We start from the raw sequence: 22,926 nt of genomic DNA on the forward strand, positions 1-22,926 counted from the left end.
AACAAGTGTAATTATCAAGGCCACTCCGCGTGTTATCACGACACGTACATCCGCTTGTTATCAATAATTGTAATTGTTATCACGTTGACGTATCGACCAGAGAAGTGAGGTAAAGCCTCTATAAATAGCCACTGACTCACAGTTCATTACATCCGCCAAAGTACCGTTTTGTGACACATTAAAGATTTTAATTTTAATTTGTTATATTGTACAATATAGATCAATATTAATTTCCTAATGTTATATTTTATCAGTGAGTACAGGTTTTACACTACGTGAGGAAGATTCACGTGTGACATAATAATACTGATGGCGAGAGAAAAGAAGAGACCTGGCCCGTGCCGGCGCACAGCTGTGTACTAATGTGTTGCCGCGCGGTAATTTTAGGCGCTTCGCCCCACAGCCAACCCTGCGAATTGTTTATCCTAGCAACAGAGTTATTTGTTTTCAGTAATGTGGCATTCGTGCAGAGTGTGACTCATCTTAGACGCGTCCATTATTTCAGTCTGTCAGTGTTGCATCACGTGTTCTGAAGATGACCCTAGTGACCCTGAGTCTGATGAAGAATTAGCAGTACCATTGCCGATGAACACTGATACAAGCACAGAGAACAAAATGTTTTCTAAATTAATGTGAACACACTTGTTTAACTTTAAATGTAAAATAATGGGTTGTTAATTTCAACATTACTAACAGTAAGTTTTTTATGTTATCTTCCGAACATGCTTACCATTGGAGGATTAAACTGTGTTCTCTCGGTTTCATATTCAACAATTTACAACTTTAGCAAAATGTAATTATTTTCTTTTGACGTGGTATTTTTAAAGCTGTTTAAGCAAATTTCTTTTATCCAATTACAAATGTTCCTATTTTTTTGCTTAAGAGGCTTTTTGTTTACTGTATATTCAATATTGTGTTAGTCAGTAAGGTATCAATGTTAAATTTTATATACATAAAAGCACTACATTTACATTATACATAAATGAACATTAGTAATTGTTATCTTAACAATAAAAAAATCTTCAATTTCAGCAATCCATTCCTTTAATTATTGTTTGTTTACAACCACTGTAGAGCCTAATTATTAGAATTTATTACAAACATAAATTTTGCTCTATTTTAATTGATCAAAACAGTACCGTCATTATAAAACATAACAATTAGGCAGCAAATCAATCAAAATAGTGAAACAGTAATGGAATTACGAAACAAGACGCGGCAACATACTAGTAGCAGCGCCTGCAATTTTCAAATAGGCCAGAATCCAGGTCTCTTCTTTTCTCTCGCCATCAGTATAATATGATACCGATTATATGTTCAAAAATTAATATTCTCAGCGTTTCTTAATAAATTACATTACATTTTGTCTAAAAACTAAAAACTTTTTAATATAAATGTATTGGCAGGTTCTCTAAACATGTTATTTATATAATGAATTAAATTATCAAACAGCTCTTTTTATGCCAGTAATTGCCAATTCGTATCGTATTAACGAGAAAACAAATTATGAATTTTTGACTACTAAGAATCATTGGAGAGATTAGTTTCTTAAAGGTTTTAAAGCAAATAATTATATATTAAAACACAAATAAAGAGAGTGGTGTATGAACTAGACGTGCAACAAAGTTTTCGGGGCTTTATTGTAGCTGTGATGTCTGTGATACGAGTTTAGTTTTTATACACATCAATTTCAAATGGACTGATTTTTATAACTTCTTCAAAGTAGTTGGGAAAAAACCACAACACACAATCAACGCTAGCAATCAGCAGTAAAACACATAGTGACTGTTGTTATCCTCGTTGAAAAATGTATGAATGAAGTTGTAGCTGTTTCCTACTTACTGGTACATTGTTTGATATATTTGAATAACAAATACACGAGTGTTTTCTTTCCAATATATTTTTAACTTCATAAAGACTGTATTTGTATAAAATATTACAGTTAATTTTATTTATAAACATATTGACGTGTACACAGAAAATGTTCCAAAGTTAATTCAATTATAATTTGCATTAAAGTGATCCAATACATTAATAATTGAACTTTCTGTCAAATTAACTTTAATATTTTGGGCACAATATTGAGGTTGATTAGCCCATTTCCATTTTCTACAAACAATGGTTATGTTTTGTTAGAAGGACGTCAAAAATAGTTTAAGAAGACATATTTGTGCTAAAATTATAGTCACGAATAATATATCTACCAGATTTCAATATTAAATCACTGGTAATATTCCTTCAAGTTGCTTCCTAGGGTTAGCACTTGACGACTGCTTCGTACTTTAATTTATTTGATATTATTAGTATATTGATAATATATATCTATATTCATTACATCGCGGGTGAAAATCAATTTCACGGACATTTCTTTTGGACTATTTCCAGGAATATTCACAATGATAATGTGTGATTTTTTTTATTTTTTAAAGAGTCTAGTACTACACCTATCAAGTACCAAAAAGTGACTTTTTGTGCAACACATTGATTTGAATCTCACCTGCCACTCTTAAAAAGTTCGTGTATCAAATTCGTAATTCTCGCTTCTTTGTATTAGGAGTTACGCATTTCTTTTTATTTCTAGAGAAAATTGAGAGTTATACAAACATTCGTGATATACTTTGAAACCTTCCTATATATATACAATACTAAATTGTGATGAATAGTAATATAATGTAGTAGTTTGATAATTATTACTATCATTAATCATGCGTAAACTGTTCTAATGTTTTCGTCCTAGGTAATTTGTGGGCACTTCGATCTTGGGCACTTCGGTGTGGGTATATTTATTTCGATCTTTACACAAAAACTGTGTTTTGAATTTTTCATTAAACTTATATTTAAACATATATTGGCAAAAAATTTGTAATTTTGTTATTATTTACAAAACATTTTATTGAACATTCTGCTATTACCTATGACATGGATAAGCTTTATAAGATAAAAATTTGGCAATATATCCTTATAATATATTTCCAGTAGGTTATATCGCTTAATTTTGATTCTAATTCCTGTTTTATTTTTAACTATGTTTTATGTTTACTTATATGGCCTGTACCAACCCCCTTTTAACTACTTTGATTTCCTTAATGTATTTTCAATATAATATTCGAAATAATTCGAAATAAGTATATCAAGGTTATGTGTATCATAAATATTGAATTATTGGTACAACTAACGGGAATAATAATGTTTTTACAATTTCAAATTCTAAACATTATTTCTATCCGGAAAAATTACTACCGTTAATTATTTAAAAGTTTGTACATTTGTTGGGAACGGAATAAGTCAATAAAACATAATAATACGTACAAGAAAACTGAATTTTCGTCATTTAATAACAACGTAATCTAATATACTTTAAATACTCTAACTATAGATTCTTCTCAAATTTTTGAAACCATTCAAAGCTAAGTAAATGTATTAATTAACTATGCGTTGACATTAAGTCGCTTCACTTTTTAGCAATAGTTGTAAACGTATTAAATTTGTGGTTACAATGTACGTGCAATTTACGTAGCATGTACTGTGTGTTGTATTGTATGTTTCGCATAGAATATAAGATCTACATCATATATTTTTAAATTAAAAGTCTTAGTAAGTATAACTTAAAATGATGATGAATATTGAAATGGCTATACACAATAAGAACAAAACGCCTAAAATGAAATCCTGTTGCTTGCTTCTATGAAGTTACCATGTATATAAAATATAGTTCTGTTATTTACATAGAATTTTATGTTCTTTTATTAGATAGATTTTTGTATTATTGTTTTGGAAATATCTATATGTTTAGACACTTTTTTACATATTTATATAAACACCTTCTTGTAGAAATCTTTAATCAATTATATTGTCTGGCACCAACAGTGGTTTGCTTCAAATCTCTTCAGTAATAAATATATTAAGAATGTGTAGCACGTTGACTACTTAGTAAACATAAATCTCAAGCTTATAAGAGATTGCTGAAACTTCTAAAGGAAACAAATACAAATACCTGATGGTAAGTCGGATTTATGAGCTGGATCTGAAATGAATAAATGTTGTTGGGCTGGATTGTTCAATTTTCTGTAGAAACATTATTTATCTCGCATTGATTAACAGCCCCCTAGACTCATGGTATGACACGTAGTAAAGTTACACTTCGATGATTGGATACAAAATGTTCTACGATATCTGATAACATGAAGGTAAAGAATTTCAAGATTGAAACTCAATTATATTAACATAGAAGTTCATTGTATAAGTTTTATAAATATTTAATATATTTTGACGTTATCCGCATTATCATTACGTACTTCCATTAATTAAAATAATATTTTTTTATAATTTATATAAACATTTGTGGCTGAAAGAATTTATAAACAAACGAGCTTGTTTAGTGAACAATTTATAGTTATTAACAATAAGAAATACTAGAATTCTTTACGGATTTTAAACTTCAAGTTTGTTAAAAAATGTAGGTTTTACACCATAATTTATTACTAAAACAGTTAAAGCTATAATAATTTATTATCCTTTAATGAATTTATCTAAAATAGAATTGTGTTACGAAAGCGATATTTAAGAAAGGTATAAAATATAGCGTAATAGTTAATACTAAATTAAGCAGTTTTGGAAAACAATTTTATATTTATATTTAAATAAATTATCACCCATAAATTTATTAAGAATGTAATTATATTTCTACCAACAATTCAACTAATTAAATCAGTTTCATAAAATGAAACGCTCAGAGACAGTATGATTAATTAATGGGGTTTCTTATGGCTGCTACCGTTATAGTTAAAAACTAATTACTGTAATTAAGCAAGGCAGAAATGTAAAATTTAAAAGTGTACGATACTTAAGTAATACGCTCGTGGTTTATTTGTAGTCTATTTGTAACTTAGAACCAGATGGTAGTATAATACAAAGCTGTTTACCTTTGTTTTGTGTTGTTTGGAACGTTTTATTAACCATTTGATGATTTTTATTGCCTATCAAATAATTCTTTCTATGGGTTTTTAGATACCTGTGGAAAAGAAATTAAAAATATGTTTATTAACAGTTCTTAGAATATAAGAATCAATGTTTTAAAAGCCTATTACACGAGTACACTTAGTGAAATACATATAATATAACTATGATTAATACCATAGTTATATCATATGGTATCAGGTTTTAGCTCTTCAACACAACAACCTTCATTATTTCTTCTCAAAATTAAAATGCATTAAAGTAACGAGCTTCAGATATAAAGTTGTGTGTGTGTGTGTGTGTGTGTGTGTGTGTGTGTGTGTGTGTGTGTGTGTGTGTGTGTGTGTGTGTGTGTGTGTGTGTGTGTGTGTGTGTGTGTGTGTGTGTGTGTGTGTGTGTGTGTGTGACTAAAATCACAAGAAATACAAAGCTTAGTATTTAATTATATGTGCAGGCTACTCTATATCTGAAGCATTGATACTTTAATGCATTTTAATTAAACTTTTAAGTAACGGTATAGATATATATTATTTATTATATATATTTATATATACAATTTTACTATTTATAAGTATATTCTACACTTATGACACATATTCGTAATATCTAATAGTTTTTAATTCGAATAAAAGTATTAAATGGCTAAAGTGAAAATAAGTACCAACTTTCAGGCAGGAAGTACTATTTGGGCTTAAAACCAGAATAATGCTCGACGTATTAGCGCAATTATGACTATCAGGAGCGCTACAGACAATATTTGAACAAAGCTGGTCGGTCTGCTCTATCTCCATTCTTTTCTTACAAAGCCTTTAATGCAATTTTGCTCGGGTTGTTTTTATAAGATTGTCGTATAAATATGATCTGCAAATTATCAGCAATATCCATATCAACTTGAGGGGTGGCCACAGTTTTTTATCTTTAGATTTAATGGGGTGATTTACATTATGAAATCCATAAAGATAGATTACATTGTTATACACTAAAAAGACTTATGTGTATGACTCATTTTTAACCATTGCGACACTTTACGCCATTTCCATTAAAATAAAAATGTGTTAATGTATACACACAGAAACATATAAAAGTACCATCTCCAGTCTTTTACCTAATATTCCAATTATTTTTCAGTTCACTAAGGATATAGTTCAATTGCTTTGGAAAATAACACAATTTCTAAATTATTTTTACTATATTATGATTACCAATAACAGTTTTACAACTATTTTACAGAACAAACTACAACGAATTAAAAAACAAGATGGTGTACAATTTCACAAGGGAACCACGTAAACGTCTGTGCTACAGAACAAATTGTTGAGGCAATTACGGTGAGCCGGCTCTGTTAAATAAACATGTCTACAAAACCCCGCAGCTGGTGATTCCGGAATGTTTTACCAAAAACTCACCAATCGTATAATCTATATGTACTTTTGCGCCAATAAAATAAAAATAATACAAAACTATAAGCTTTAATAATATTATGACTTTGTAAATTTTACGTTTTGGTGCGATAAAATCAGATTTTCTTAATTAAAAGATTAAATAATTTTGCACAGTACAAGTAATATTAATAATATAAGGGTTTTAGGAACGAATATATATTATTGAATCAACTATGGTTGTTTTAGCATTTAATACTAAACAATGAGGCAAAAACAATTTTTAACAACTAAACGTCTTTTTTAAATTTATATATAAATGTTGATATTAAAAAAAAACTTGTACTACACAATTCTAATTGCCAAATTGGGTTATTAGCAAATTAGCAGAATAAATTAAGACGAGAAGCAAAAGCAGATAGATTAAAAATTATGTTATTTCGTAGTATCATAGTAATTTTATATTATTTTTGTATGATTGTTTTCTTATAAATATGTTTTAAATATGTTTTTTCTCTTTTAACACGATAACATGCAACAATAATGTTGTTAGTAAAATTATATTTCAAATTATTAAAATTAATTTTGTATTCCTGTTAAAGATCTTTACAGAATATTTACATTTTTTTCATCGTTACAACGCTAGTTAGAAAGTTACTTCCCAATTATATCGGAAGATAATAATATTCTATGTTTTGTCAGTTAATATACATTACGTTAGACAGTGAAATACTAACACTAATGTTATTGTTGCTGTTGGTAATACTTAATTACAAAATGCTTGTTTTGTTCCACTAAAAATTTAACTGTAGTGCTGTACTGATTCCACGGTAGCTTTTACTGCATGTGCCATTTTACGATTAAGCGTTCAGCACTGTGCATAGTTTTAATTGTTTTGTGGTACTACAATAGTAAATATCCACTTTTTCAACCTCTATACGCTGAGTTTATGCAGTTAGTGTTATCACAAAAATAAAAAAAGTTAATTTTCTCATGTAACAAGTCCCTGAGCCTAGTTAGAATTCAAGCTGAATAATTCGGTTTACACGATTTTATATCTTAGAATAAAAGTGCATTTAATTTAAAAAGTCGTATAAATATAAATTATAAATCATGCATATCTGATATCGATTGCTTAAAATTTAATCATATCATGCCTAATAACCCAAATGCTACAATTTTCTTTTATATTTTTGGGCTTGAGTAAATATATGATCGAAAACTTGTCAACTTTTAGAAATCTAGAGCCGTTTAAACATTATTACACGGTTTTGTATCAATACTTTCTAACTTTAACTCTTATTAGAATGTTCCAATTGTAGATCAATTCCATGTACCTACTTAATCCTTTCAAAATATTCATCGCAAGGAATAAGATATTCTAAAACAGGATTCGTGAATGTTTTTTTTTCCACTAAAATATAATAAATATTTAAATTTTTTCATCTAAATTCGTAAAGGTTTACAAACATATGTTTCAAATTCTTTTGGGTTTGTCTGCATATTTCACAAAATTACCATTGGAAATACAAATTTATATTTTCCATTATAAATTTCTATTTATTAATTTACATTTTTATTTTTAAAGAGGCTAGATTGATTTACATCAGCTATACATTAGTTTCTTTTATGTGAAGTTCCGTTTAAGATATATTTTTACGTTTGATGCATCGATAGATTTCAACTAGATATTGATTCATACTCTTTGGCCATGAAATGTAAAGATAATATTAAGAGTTTTTAGAGAGTAGTGCCATGGTACCGATACGTTATTTTTTAGAATCTACCTCAAAGGAGTACAATACGGAATAAGACATGAATAATACAATAAGACACTGGCAATAAATACTTACCTCAAGTGTAGTTTACCTCAACCAGTAACGCTTCACCAAATTTGATAAGCAGTTTTTTTAATAGCAACCACAGTAGGCCGAGTAGGAATAAATTATTTATTTTCTTATGAAAATATCAATAAAACATAATTTCATTTCCAAATATGGTAGGGACTTGGTTTAAAATGTGATGCAATTCTACAAAACTGTAATGGCTTCAAATGGAAATGTTTGTCATGGCATATTAACTAGTAAGCTAAATTAATTAGTATTATTTCTGCGAAGAGAGGTTCATTCCCTGATTTACGACTAATGAGGCTGCAGATGAGGGTGATAGCCACTGTTATTTAACGTACAATATAGTATTGTAAGATATTTACGATAGATAGGATGCATATTATGATGTGGACGAAGTAGGATGATTTCAATAATGTGTGAACTACTGGGCCAAACATAAAAAATTATATTGTCCGTTACTGGTGCGATTGTAATAAAATAGTAAGTTGAAAAAATATAAATAAACCAAAATCCCACCAAATAAATTTAAATATACAGTGCAATAAAACATCTAACATCGGATCAATGAACAACTCCGTGTTCCCATTTACATACAGATAACGGAATATACTTTTTTGCCATTATTGTTCGATCCTTTTTTTACCAGTTTAATGCACTAGGATGGGCTCCATAGCGGAGAGACATATAGAGAGTGTAGTGTTATAAAATTGGTATAAATATAAATCCATTGATCATTTTTATTGTAAGTAATGATAGCTGTAACAGCAAATTATAGAGCAATCAATAACAAAAAAATTAGTTCTACAATATTATAATAAAAATCAAACACATTTCTATATATTTCTAAATATTACTCTCTAAAACAATTATTTTTTATTCTTTCTCATATGCAAAACTACATTCAGAACGTTAAAAAATCACATGAGATGTTATTGAATTCTTTGGCCATGGAACATTTATTAGTTCATTATTCGGCCTAAAAATTTATTTATTTATTTATTCTTCCAACGGAATTACACCATTAGCACACATAAATAAGTTAAAAAGATTATAAACAATTAATAGCACTAATAATATTTACATTAATATATTTTAATAACAAACCGTGTTAAAAATAAATAAACAACAAAACGGCGAATAAGTAAGTTAACAAATAATCAAAAAAAGGTAAAAAACAAATACAATAATAAATAGTTAAATATAAAAACGAGCAACAGTAATAATGTGTGGTGTATGATAAGAACTAAATAACAACTAAGTGATAAAAAATTAACAAATAACCATATATAACTAGCAATATGCAAGAAAAGATATATAAACAGGAACATGCGTAAAAATAAATAATAATCAACAACATCTTAAATACTTTAATAATTTAAAATAAACATTAACTAAATCCGCTACATGCATACCAGAGTGACGCGCGAGCTTGTGTGTAAGTGTGTTTGTGTGTGTGTGTGTGGGGAGGTGCAGGCTGCTAGTTAGGCATTTACAAGGGAAATCCCTTTTCAAACCACTTTTTTTATAGTTTAACTTAAAGGTAAACCGCTTTCAAAAAAACCTTGTTTGATTTGAGTTCACGCAGGGTGGAGTAAATACCCCTCCGCCGACCCTCCAAGTATCCTCACCACTGCTCGGCGCTCACTCTACTTGATCAGCTGACTAATCCGGCTCAGTCGGTATCGTTCACTGCTGCGACCCGTTCAGTTGAACCGGTCAGTACAGAGTTACTAAGCTTTCCCACTAGACCGTGTTTTACCGATCATCCTGTTAACCGAACAAAACGAACGACTGAACGGAATGACCAAGTGAACGAAAGGATCCGCTTGCAAAAAAGTGTTCGAATAGAGGAAGAAACAACATCTCTTACAGCGAATGTTATTATTACTATATTATTCTTACAACTGATTAAAAAAATTGGTATGTTACTATATACATTAATAAATATTTTAAATTTTAATATTTATGAACAATAGACTTGGTTGATTGATATGCCTTTGATTTTTTCATAAGGTTATTTCACTATAAATGTTTCAATAAATTACTAAACATCAAACAGACACATTACTCGTTTTAAAATAATTTATTTTTATAAATAACAACACATTTTATATATTTAACCGATTACGTTCCCACCACTTTTCATAATACACAGGCTGACTATAAGTTTTAAGGATTCCTTAAAATAAAATTACGCACACTACTACACAGAATGCCTCCTCTCAGATCGACCCTGCGCACCTATATCGATCATGTGTTACCACATTATAACCTTTTAAATGTTAATTGGCAATCAATTTTTAACAGCACTAATGTAAATGTTTTTGCACTACAACTCCCGAATATTATTACAATTTCAATAGCCAATCGAATAAATTTAAAACTAGATCAAAAAAGCTAAAACCGTGGATTACTTCAGATTTAGTCCAAGCTATAAGAGAAAGAGATAAATTAAGTAAATTAATGAAAAAGCAACCATTTAATTTGGAGCTTAAAACCCGCTATGTAAATTACAGGAACATTTAAAGCAGAAATTTAAAGCAACTAAAAAATATTGTTTTTGTGATAAATTCGACCGAGCTAATGGGGATTTTAAAAATGTTTTGGGGGGTTGTAAATAAATTGAGTAGTACAGAGGTTAACAAAGTTTCTTTCCAGCTAAATAAATATTTGCCAAGTACCAAATTATTCAGTGAAAAAATTAAGCTTGAAGTAGCCAACGAATTTAATGAATTATTTACTAATATGGGTCAGAACTTGGCGAACTCTAATGGCTCAAATGTAACAATTTTTTTCGAAAACCGATCTTATAGGCTTAATTTGACCTTCAACTTACGCACTGTTACAAGAGCTTATACGTTACGTATCCAGATTGAGAGGAAATTCCGCTGCTGGACACAACTCAATACCTGCAATTATATTTTTTTTAATTCACATCATAATGTGAATGTGTAAAAATACATTAATTTTTTAAAATCCGCATCTACATTTTTGCCTTCAGACAATTATAAGAAGTAATCACAGATAAGGAAATTAAAGTGGCCTATCGTTCAATCCCAACTTTCATTTGGTATTATAGTCTATAGTGCTGCTTTCAAAACTATTCTTGAGCCATTAATTATTGAACTACAATACTAAAAATACTTCTTCACTATTTATTGTTATTCTATCTGTCCTTTATTATAATTACCATAACTAATACTTCATACGACAGTGCAGCAAAAACGCATAGGCCCTAGGCCCATGTAGGCTCTTCCTAGTTATACTACTCTTCTTTTTTCAAATTTTAATTGAATTAAATATGATTACTACAAGATTTATATAATAAGAAATAATTAACTACGTATAAATACCGTATTGTTACACTCTTATACATGGTTTCAGACATTGTATGTATGTGCATACGTACGAAATGTATGTGGACTATGATAATGAGCAGTCTTTGACCATCTTCAAGTTATAGGAAAATATAGATGCCTTAAAACTAGAAATTTCCAAGAAAAAGTCTGAATATGTTGAAAATGACCCAGTAAAATGTTCAGTCCAATCTCAATGTGAAATAATAAAACAATCAAGCAATGATATAAGTGATGGCCTTTTCTCCTGTGGATTCAATGCACTAAAACGAACAATAGAAAGGCTTGATTTAAGAGTTAGATATCTTGAAGAAAAATCCATCTCTGCTACTATGAAGACATGTGTCGCCCCTGTACCAGAAAAATTGGTTGAATTCACACCAAGCCTGGTTTCTTCTCTAGATCAAACCTGTTGGAAACCTCAATCGACTCCACCAGTTGGTGCGCAACCATTGAAACCCGATGAAACAATAGAAGAGTTTTTTGAAGCAAATATTCAAAAATATAGAGTCTGTAATCCGGCAAATCGAACTAACCGAAGCTTATCTCCTGGCAACCCGACTGTGGATGCGGATGAAGACGGCTCACCAACACAGAATCCAAATCCCCATTTTTTATGCAACACTTCAACAGCGAAAGCCCGGTGGAAAATCCCTCAAAGAAGCAGATTATTCATCAATTCCAAACTAAAGCTCAGCAAAGTCTAACAATATTTCATCAGAATGTCGACCGAATCAATAACAAAGTTGACCAACTCAATCATCTTCTTAGTTCATTACAGCCAGCTATTTTGGTTATAACTGAGCATGGGCAGTCAATGGAAAAGTTGGCAAACACCTGTCTCCTGAACTACACTTTAGCAGCTTCTTTTAGTAGAGAACACAACTTGAAAGGCGGTGTTGCAATATTTTATGCAAAAGGTCTGGACATTGAGGTGGAGAATTTGAATGTTGATTCATTGAGTGTGCCTCTTGTCTGTGAAATTGCAGCAGTTAAGATTTCCTGGTCTAGTAGAAAAGAACATTTACATATCCTTGGCACCTACCTACCTCCGAGTAATAGTTTGGAGAAAACCTCCGAGGCCTTTGAGGTTCTATCTAGTGCCCTGGAATCATTGTCTGTGAAAAACTCACCGGTAGTGTTAGTCGGAGACATTAACATTGATGACCTGAAATCTTCAAGGCAAAAATCGGAGTTCAACGAACTGCTGGCAGAATATGACATGGCAAGAATCTTACTACCACCCACAAGGATAACGGCAACCTCATCCACTTCCATCGATACAGTGTGTTCAAACTTACGACTTATTCCTGATATCAATGTTCAGGTGCTGAAAACAGGAATTTCTGACCATACAGGCCAGCTTTCAGACCTCAATTTCAAAGTCGCCACTGTCAATCCAACTTCTTCGGTTCGGCGCCACCTCAACACTGAGAACTTGTCCAATTTGAAAGCACACCTGAGTTGTGTAGCATGGGACACAGTATATGAAGCGTGCGATCTAGAAAGCTCATACAACAGCTTTATTGGCATAATTGCAACGGCTCTTGACGCCACGTGCCCTCTCAAGAAATCACGTGATAGAAATGGCAAACGAAAATTTCATTCTTACGATAAAGAAACAAGACGTTTGAAGACCCAATTTCTTGATGCTCAGGAAGCCTACGTTCTCAGTGGAAGTCAGGCTGACAAACGCCATACGTCCGATCTAAAAAAGCTTTACGATATGAAGCTGAAACAACTCAGAAAAGATGCAAATGCTAAGCTCATTCAAGAAGCAGAAAATAAAAGTCAAGCGATTTGGAAATCTATACATTTAGAAAGGACCCAGAAAGATTCAGGACACAAAACACAAAGGCTCAGAATTGATGGTACAGTTGTTACAGAATCCGAAGCGCTTGCAAATCATTTCAATGAGTATTTTTCTACAATAGCTGACAAAACATTGAATGAAAAGCAAACAGGACATCTATACAAAGTGCATGTACAACCCCCTGATGTAGAGTTTCCACTGACCGTTTTATCCCCAACTAATGTAAAAGAGATGAGTGAGATTATTCGACAGCTAAAACCAAAAAATCTGCTGGGCTTGATGAGATCTCCTCACAAATATTGAAAAACTGCAGTGACGAGCTAGTAGCTCCGTTAGTCCATATCACAAACTTATCCTTCAAGCTCGGTGAATTTCCAAGCAAGTTGAAAGTTTCCAGAGTGGTTCCTCTGCATAAAAAGGGTCCTAAAGAAGATGTCGGCAATTTCAGGCCTATATCCCTAATCTCAACTTTCTCAAAGGTTATTGAGAAGATAGTCCTCAGGCGAATGTTTGATCACATGTCTCGAAATCACCTTCAAACCGATCGACAACATGGATTTTTAAGGAGGAGGTCGACTTTAACTGCACTGACGGACATGGTTGAGCATATCATCGATAAAATTGAAGAAAGGGATACGGTCACTGGCATCTTTCTTGACATGACCAAGGCATTCGACTGCCTTGGCCATGATCTGATTCTGGAGAAGCTTAGTTTATTGGGCTTCAAGAACACTGCACTGAGATGGATTTCCAACTATCTTCAAGGTAGAGAGCAGTTGGTGGAGCTGGACGATGTGCGGAATAATTGCAAGTCGAAAATCAGATCCGGTCTTCTCCCGATGTCACGGGGTGTGCCCCAGGGATCGGTCCTTGGACCGGTTCTTTTCATCCTCTTTACTAACGACATTCCAGGATTTCTCAACAACCATTGCTACACAGTCATGTACGCAGACGACTCTGTTCTCTTGACATCTGGAAGCTCAGCAGAATCTCTTGAGATCGATTCATTGGTGGCGCTTGGTTACGCGGAAGATTACTGCAGCAGCAACGACTTAATTTTTAATGAGTCAAAAACTAAGCAGCTTACCTTTGGAAGCATAAAGGATGAAATTGCTCCACTACCAGATCTGCTTGCTGTGAATAACACAAAACATCTTGGAGTTGTGCTGGATGATCGTCTCTCCTGGCAAGACCATTTAGACCATCTCTGTCGAAAGCTTAGCAGTTCTCTTTTTGCATTGAGAAGAGTCAAGTCTACTAGCACTCAAGACGCTGTACTGGTGGCTTATCACGCCCTATTTGAAAATCATCTGAGATATGGAGTTGCTGTTTGGGGGTCTGCTGCCCACACTCATCTGGAGCGAGTATTGATAATACAGAAGAAAGCTATGAAGATCATGTTTGGTGTGGGATGGCGTGATAGCTGTAGAGAAGTATTCAGAGCACATAATCTGTTAACGGTTATTAGTCTCTACATAGTCGAATCCATTGTTCTGGCCTCTACCAAAGCTTTGAAACGCAATGAGCAAGTCCACCAATATGAAACCAGAAATGGGTTAAACTATAACCTTCCTGCTCATCGCCTGACTCTGTATGAACGTAAGCCATCATACGCCGGGGCGAGATTTTTCAACAATCTTCCTCAAGAACTGAAGGATGACAACCCAATGACTCTGAAGAAGAAACTAGTTAGCTGGTTCTCGAAGAGGCCGTTTTATAGTGTCAAAGAGTACATGGACTGGCAAAATTTTAACCTAAACTGAAGACTTTGTAATTTAATTGTATTGACACCATTCCGATCTCCAAGACTGTGAATAAAGATTTCTGTATTCTGTATTCTGTATTCGTGTAAATATATATGAGTTTTTTTGTACTATTTTTGGGAAAATAAACCGTTTTCATTTCATTTCATATACCTAATCTGGAAAAAATATCAAATTTATTCAGTTTCCAGGCAAAATTGAACAAAACTTTCAAAGTGAACGGTTCTTTTAAAACACTCTGATCCGGATCACTCGTTCGCCTGACTGACTCGTTCGAATTGAACGACACATCTCGAACGGCCACTGCCATTGCACGGCTTACCTCAAAACAAAATGTAAGCTTCCTGGATACATCTATGGCGACATTAATCTGTTCAATTAATATTTTACGCTTAGACTGCATTAATTGTATATGCCTACACACACAAATATATAGTTATAGAACAGGTAAAGTATCTGAAGTGTAAACAAAACTGTGAGAGCGAGACACGATCCACACAGCTGATAAACAGATACAAGAAGGTGCTGATCCCACTCCCCACCCCGACACCCCGCCGGAGGGGGGGCCCTCCTGCGCGGTACTGCTCAGAAATTCGCTTCTGCGCAGGTTTCTTTAAAAGCGGTTGACCTATAGTATTAAAATATCATGCGTCATTTAATGGAAAGCCAACAAGGGTTAGTTGTATAAGTTTCTATCTGGTTTTGATGTCCCATTAGTTTGTTATGCCATTAATGAATCATAAATTTAATTTAAATTTTGGAAGATTTAAATGGTGTAATACTGTAATACTGGAAGACCAATGCATTTTTGGACTTTTTGGATGGTAAAAATATCTCGCCCCCTTTTTTTCGAAGGGCGTAGAGGGAGGGTAACTATACATTTTCAAATATAACCCATATCTTGTGACATGGTATATTAAAAGTATATTCAAAAGAAACACAATTACACTAAGGAAAAAACCTCTATACTATTTATAGCAGAATTTATTGGTAAATAACGTAAAAATTTGTAATCTGTGATACAAAGGCAATGACTTGCGCATATCAACACAATGCATGCGTAATATATTTTAAGAACACTTTGAGGGGCCCAGCTTATTCCTGTACGAAGTATCTGTGATTCTGGAGTGCATAGTTTTGGTAAGAGGTGACTTTTTCTAAGTGGCATTACAAGATGATTATTTGCCCTTAACTTGCTAGTATCGTTGTAGAGATGTTTTATTGTGTCATTGTTTTTCTATTGAATAGACCTTTAAAATAACATGCCACAAGATAGGGATTGCAATTTGAAAACATAAATTTAATCCTATCTACCCCCCTTTAAAAAAGAGGTAAAATATGTTTTACCCTCAAAGAATCAATAAAAGTACTTTAGTAAGGTGAAAGTTGTACATTGATATCTCAATCCGTTTGGAACATATCCAAGTGTATCACGACTCCATTTACACCCTGTATGTTACAGTAGTTTAAACTTAAAATTTTACCAATAAAGAAGCACTTTTAATTTTTAATATTTAGAAATTTAAGTAAATTTTAAAATTTTAACTACAGCAATTCATTCTAAGCGATGTGTCATAAATATTCGTTAAGATTATTTACAAAAGTTGTCTCTAATTAAAAAAATGTAATTGTGATAGTATAACTTAATGGTAAAGAGATTGTATGAGAGCTTTCAGTTTATTTACAGTTAAATAAAAATATATTACTAAACGTAACTGTGAATACTGAGCAACAACAGCAACGTCAACGTCTGTATAGAACATCAGGCGTGCATTAAACCTCTGCAAGCACACGAGCTCTCACAGCTGGTTGGTTTTGTATCTTTATACTAGTTATGTTGGATTTAAAAAAATAATTTAATAACGAAACAATAAATGGACCTGTTTAAATGCTACACATATTGTTCACTAGGGCGTATTGAGTAAAAAATACTAATCACATAGTTTAAAAAGAGTCCTATAATTTAAATTGCTTTAATAATATCAAAAAAGTATAGCAACACTTTAAGGAAAAACCAATTTTAATTAAAGAATTTTGGAAAAGGTACACCTACCTTGTATAATAAAGAAAAGTAAAAGTAAGTAGAATGTGAAAAATACGAAAGCACTAGATTCCAAATTGCTTTCTGGGTAGGGGAATTGACCTATATATATTTAAATTACAAATATAATCAATTTGGCTTCGTCTTAAAACCACAATGTTGTTGTCATAACTTGTGGCCTAAGAGAAATACAATTCAGTTTTCTTCAAAATAATTTAGGCTTACAGCAGTGACAAAAAAATATTTTCAGTTTTTTGTTAATGCTCTTGATTCTTTTTTATAAGATTGCTTACTAAATACAATCAAAATCATAGAGCTAATTTAAGATTTTAAATAATATGTAACTAAAATTTTATAAAAATGTATTTGTTTTTGTCGATGTAGTAAATCATTTTATTTGAAGTAATAAAACCTATAACTAAAACTTGTCTAAGCTAATTAGTTGTATGTTCAAAACGTGGTATTTCGTTTCAATAAATACCAAATTTCCATTAGTTGTAAACACGTGTATTCAGAGGAAAAAAAATAACTCCGTGAAAGAGACCTCTATGAAATAGTATTTTTAAAGAGAAAACTATTACAATTAAACAAATTAGTTATGTTATAGACATATATAATTTCATTATACATGTTTTTTTATGAATAGACCATTTTCTAAAACAGTGGATTTGGTTTAACAAACATAAAATGAACAACAATATAAAAAATGTATAATGAACATAAAATATATACATGAAAAACGAAAAACAGTAAAATTAATGACTATAGACTCTATTAAGGCGAAGGCCAGACGATAGATTCTATCCAAGGCAAGAAGTACGCCACTCTGACGTAAGTGCCGGGAATTTCAGATTCTCCACATCGAACAGGTCCGAATGACGTAATGCCGACTTGTTCGGCGAGGCAGCTGTCCTTTTCGGCCCTCACCAATGGGCCACCTGAGTCTGACTGAAATACATAGTTACGTTATCAACGTTCTATTAGCTTCTCGCCTATTTTCTATTTTCTTGATCTAACCTATTTTTATTCCAAGACAAGTCTCATACTTAACTTTGAGTGTTTATGTTTACGTATGCAAATCGTGTAAACTAAATCTTTTATTCATTGACAGTTATAAGTCTATTTATAAAATATGTAGAAGTTCTGCAATACGTATTTGTTTGACATCTTCATCAACTGAATTTATGTTAGTTTCAGTTATATGTAATAATGCATTTATGTAAATAAACAATTACGGGTAATGGTTTCCAGAAACTCTCTTGGATTCACTCTCAATAATTATATTTGCGTAACTCACAAAAATTATTTGAAGCGATGTTCCATAAGGACAGTTTTCAACAAGTAAGTACTTGAACCATACCTGGTCAACATGATATCCCTTGACCACTGATGTCAATGGAGGAAATTCCCATCCTTGCAACACAAGACTAAAAGAACGAACTCTTATGGTCTCAGTGGCTCTATATGTATGCAGTCAGTCAGTGATGGCCATGAAGGTAAATCACCACAATTTCCCCTAGTCTCCACGTCCGTTCATATTTGTATGCTCTAAATGCTGAAGCTACCTTTTCTATTCCTGTAGTGTCCCTATATTACAACACTATTATCCGTCTAGTAACCACGCACGAACGTTATGTAGATAGAAAATTGTATACAATGACAAATTTAATTAGGAACCTAATGTTTCTTTAACTTTAGGAGTTTCTATGTAAGTATATAATGGTATTCAATAAGAAACTGTTTAGTATTGAACCAGAAGTATTCCAATATAGCCTCTCATACGAATAAACACTTATTGGTGGTGAAACATGGTTATTGTAAAAACGTACAGTATATGCTTTAACATAGAAGCCTATTCGTTTATATATATATATATATATATATATATATATATATATATATATATATTTAGTTACATTTTAATTCTTGTAAGTATTTACACTTTATCGAATAGTATAAATTTTAGTGTTTTAAAATATGTCTTTGCTGGAATTTTTTACTATTTAAAAGGTTTTTTCATTTGTCTCTTAAGAAAATATTTTAATGACATCGAACTCTCCACATCGTTCCATCCTTCTATTTATATTACATATTCCGTCCAATTATATATTTAACGAATAATCACCTTGCAGGTATCCTTGCGGTATTCCCAGGAGCAGAACTGTGAAGGTGAGTGAATGCCTTCAGGGTACTCCTTATCAACTCCCACTCTCTCCTTACAAATTTCTGGTGGCAGAAAGGAAAGTGTTGCCTTTTGTAGAACTGGCATAAGAGGGCCAACTGCAAACATAAAAAAAACCAATACAAGCATTATTGCTATACCTCAATTTCTTTTCGACGTACTTCGGGAAGAAACTGGAAAGTAAGTGTTTTGGCACTAATTACATGTATTTATTTTGTCATTGAATATGTATTTTTAAATAAAAGTAAAACAAGCTAATAAAATTACATCGAACATCAGTTTTTAAACAATCCTAAAATATTAAACATTGGGGCCAGCTAAATTCATAACTTCGCAACCAGGATCAACCTTAAAAATACAAAATACAATTTTAAAATACAAAGAGGTAGTTTTCTGAAAATATATAGAAAGTCGTTGAGACCTTTAGAATTTACGTAATGTGTACTATTTTTTAAAGAGGAAAGTAAATCTTTCCATTGAATGTAAAATTTTTTCCAACACGTAAAATTTAAACCTAATCTATAAAAATTGTTAAAAATTCAAGATTAACCTTTAATTTTAGCTTCGTTTTCACGGTTCGTTCTGTAGTTTATTAAAGTACAACTAAGCCTTCTCGAAATTGTGTCGTTGTCTGGTAATACCTCTTGATAGACTTGTGCTAGAGGCTTGAAACTTTCCACATGGTTTCCACCTTGTCCAAGTAAGAAACCTATTGATTAAGAGATCAAAAGGTCAAAGAACAGTCTTGTCTGACGTCTGACTGTCTGGGTGTCGGCCCCTTTGAATGATAACGCTTGATATAAAGCTCCTAGAGACTTTAAACTAATATATGAGTTTTTTCATTGTTTAAGAAAGAAGTTTATTAACTTGTCAAAATATAAAAGAGCAGTCTATGTGTTTATCTGTCTGTTCTGAAATCCCCGGTGAATGACAAGGCAAAGAGAAAAATACAATTCCTAAAATCGTGAAAGTTAAAGACTTTACTTAATTCAGTAAAGTTAACATTCTAATACATTGTTATTATTATTTTATAATCGGACTATAACACGAAAATTTCATAAGTCTACTATTTAAATAATAAATAATAATACCATGTATCTATATACAGGGTGTAAAAAAGCCCCGCACTGGCTTGGTAACTCCCGACTGATTACAAGTAAAGCAATAATACATGGTACATCATTACTGCACTTATAAATCTACTTTTTGAAGTAACTACCATTTTTTTCATGACAAGAGGATGGAGAAAATCTTAAATGAGAGCATAGACCGAGTAGTATAACAAATTAAAGGTCTTTATTAGTAGAGTACAATGCCATAAATCCGACTTCAAAGGGTTTACTCTTTAAAGAATTACGCTGATTTAAAGCATAAAACATTAACAATATTGGCCCTGTACTATGTGGTTTAATATTCTTGTCTTGGTTCAAGTTGTGAAAGTTAAACTTAGTAAATAAATACCAAGTAATATTGCTTTACCTCTAATCGTTTGGGAATTATCAAGCCCGTGCGGGACTTTTTCCCCCCTGTGTAATTCATATATAGCCTAATATCATATATTTGTATTAATAATTTCAACAACGATTTTTCAGAAAGCTACTTGCAGGAATAGTGAGTATGCCTGTCTATAATATTTGTATGTATAGTTATTTTTGTATTTAACACTTTACTGTTTTCTTTCTAAAACGATAATGTTCATTGTTTGAGTGTGGTTCAAGAGACAAAGCTATTACTAATGTTGTTAATTGCATATTGTCCATAAACCAACTCCATGTGTGACGCAGTGTAGTAGAACCAAATATTTTTGCTCGTATTTGTTCACTTCTGTTACAACAACGATTAAATACAGTATAACGTGTACTTTAAAACACAAAAACTGCTCAGCAGAAACACCAAAAATGTACATTTGTGATTTGGTAGCTTGTGTTTGTTAAACAATTTAACGTTTACCTAAACATTGGTTATCATAGTATGACAATATATTATGTTTTCTTTAGTTATAGTACCTTTAAGGTGGTATGTGGAAAAAGATATTGTATTTAGAGTTGAAAATAAAATTAAAAATAAGTGGAATATTCTATTAACATTCTATTATATTTGTTACAGACATACTTTAAGTCCATGATATTTTAAATTACTTCACTACGAAAAAGATTTACATGAGTTCTCAAGTACATAAGTGGCACTATATTCCAAAACCCAAAGGAAAATTCAAATACGTGTGTTATTACACATGTATTACTGCCTTTTCAAATACTGCCACAAATAATTTTGGAAAATTTAAGTAGAAAATTTAAACGACTTTGTCACAAGGCTCTAATAAATAAATGTGAAGGTTACCAGAGGTTTATAAGTACATTAGTAACAGAAAAAAAGGGATGACAACTTTTCAACTGACATGAACTAAGGAAAAGTTATATTAAAATTAAATCAGTGTTTTTTTTTTCTTGTAGAAAAAAATCTTAAGTTTTAAGCTTTAAATTATTATTTCAATCATAACTCGACTGCCATTATTTTAACTCTCCTATTGTTTTTTTGTAATCGATAACAAATATTTTCTATAATTATCATATAAAAATCCACACATACGTTCTTCATGTTTCTTTTTTGGCAACTAAATTTAGATGATTCTTGAATCTCTAGAATATTTTCAAGGATCCAATAACTGATAAGGTACCAACCCGACTCATTGCGGCCCCACCCGGTGACCACTGCCCTTCCCTTGGGCTCAGCCAGTCCCTGATAGAGACACGCAGGCGCCACGAACCTCGTGAACTGAACGTCCCTGTCCAGTCGGAACAGTACGATGTCGTTGTACATCAGAGAATTGTGGTAATCTTTGGGCACGTAATGTTCTACTATCTGGAACTGTTGCCGCATAGGGTCGTCCTTGTCTCTGATGTCTATCGCTCCCAGCAATACCCACCGAGCCTTCCCTCTGCAACATAAGTCAACTTTTGTAAGTTACAATATATAATGTAGATTAATGCAAAGTCAACTATTTATAGATCATATATAGGATAACTAGCTATTTTTAGATAAACTGCATGTAAAGGGTCACTTATTTATAATGTATAACAAATTAACCTATTGTAAATAGTACAGTTGGAAATTATGAAAACAAGGCAACGATCGTTTATTGAAATATGTATTTGCTATAAAGGATTATTAAATAAACCTATCAAGTTGTACCTAAGTGATGGTTCACAATAACAAATGTTCACAAGATAGTTGGTGGATACCAAGAGACGGTTTTGTTCTCAGATATCAAGTTTACTTCATATAAAATCCTAGAAATCATACATTACTTTTTGTGCCTTACAACTAAAGATATGGCAGCCGTCACATGTCAAACAGCCGGTCGGAGAGAACACATATGCAGCGCTACTGATCTAGGCTACGAATGGCAGTTGTCAATTGCTCTTAAACAATATAATCAGTAGTGTAAAGCTGTTTTTAAACCGTTTACAACAGATTTTAATTATGATTAGCATTATTTAAAGTTGTTCTGCAGTAATTAACAATTGTTCATTACTTATATATCAATCATCTAATATTATGGTTAATATGTGTGTTTTACTATTAT

General features: G+C 31.9%; 2 protein-coding genes across 2 annotated transcripts in view; both read right to left on the reverse strand.

Annotated features, from left to right (window-relative positions):
• LOC124361210 (serine protease snake-like) overlaps positions 1-11,994 on the reverse strand; it is a 38,938-nt gene extending 26,944 nt beyond the window's left edge. Inside the window, exon 1 of the mRNA XM_046815250.1 lies at positions 11,921-11,994. Coding sequence (XP_046671206.1) covers positions 11,921-11,994 — 74 coding nt within the window. The remainder of the gene's footprint in view (positions 1-11,920) is intronic.
• A 5,857-nt stretch (positions 11,995-17,851) lies between these two features.
• The window catches only part of LOC124361211 (serine protease snake-like), a 36,666-nt gene continuing 31,591 nt past the window's right edge, over positions 17,852-22,926 (reverse strand). Inside the window, exons 7-9 of the mRNA XM_046815252.1 lie at positions 22,022-22,278; positions 19,284-19,438; positions 17,852-18,106 (exon numbers count right to left, since the gene is read on the reverse strand). Coding sequence (XP_046671208.1) covers positions 17,933-18,106; positions 19,284-19,438; positions 22,022-22,278 — 586 coding nt within the window. The 3' untranslated portion in view covers positions 17,852-17,932. The remainder of the gene's footprint in view (positions 18,107-19,283; positions 19,439-22,021; positions 22,279-22,926) is intronic.

This window comes from Homalodisca vitripennis, chromosome 4 (genome assembly GCF_021130785.1).
Source record: "Homalodisca vitripennis isolate AUS2020 chromosome 4, UT_GWSS_2.1, whole genome shotgun sequence".
NCBI lineage: Eukaryota > Metazoa > Arthropoda > Insecta > Hemiptera > Cicadellidae > Homalodisca > Homalodisca vitripennis.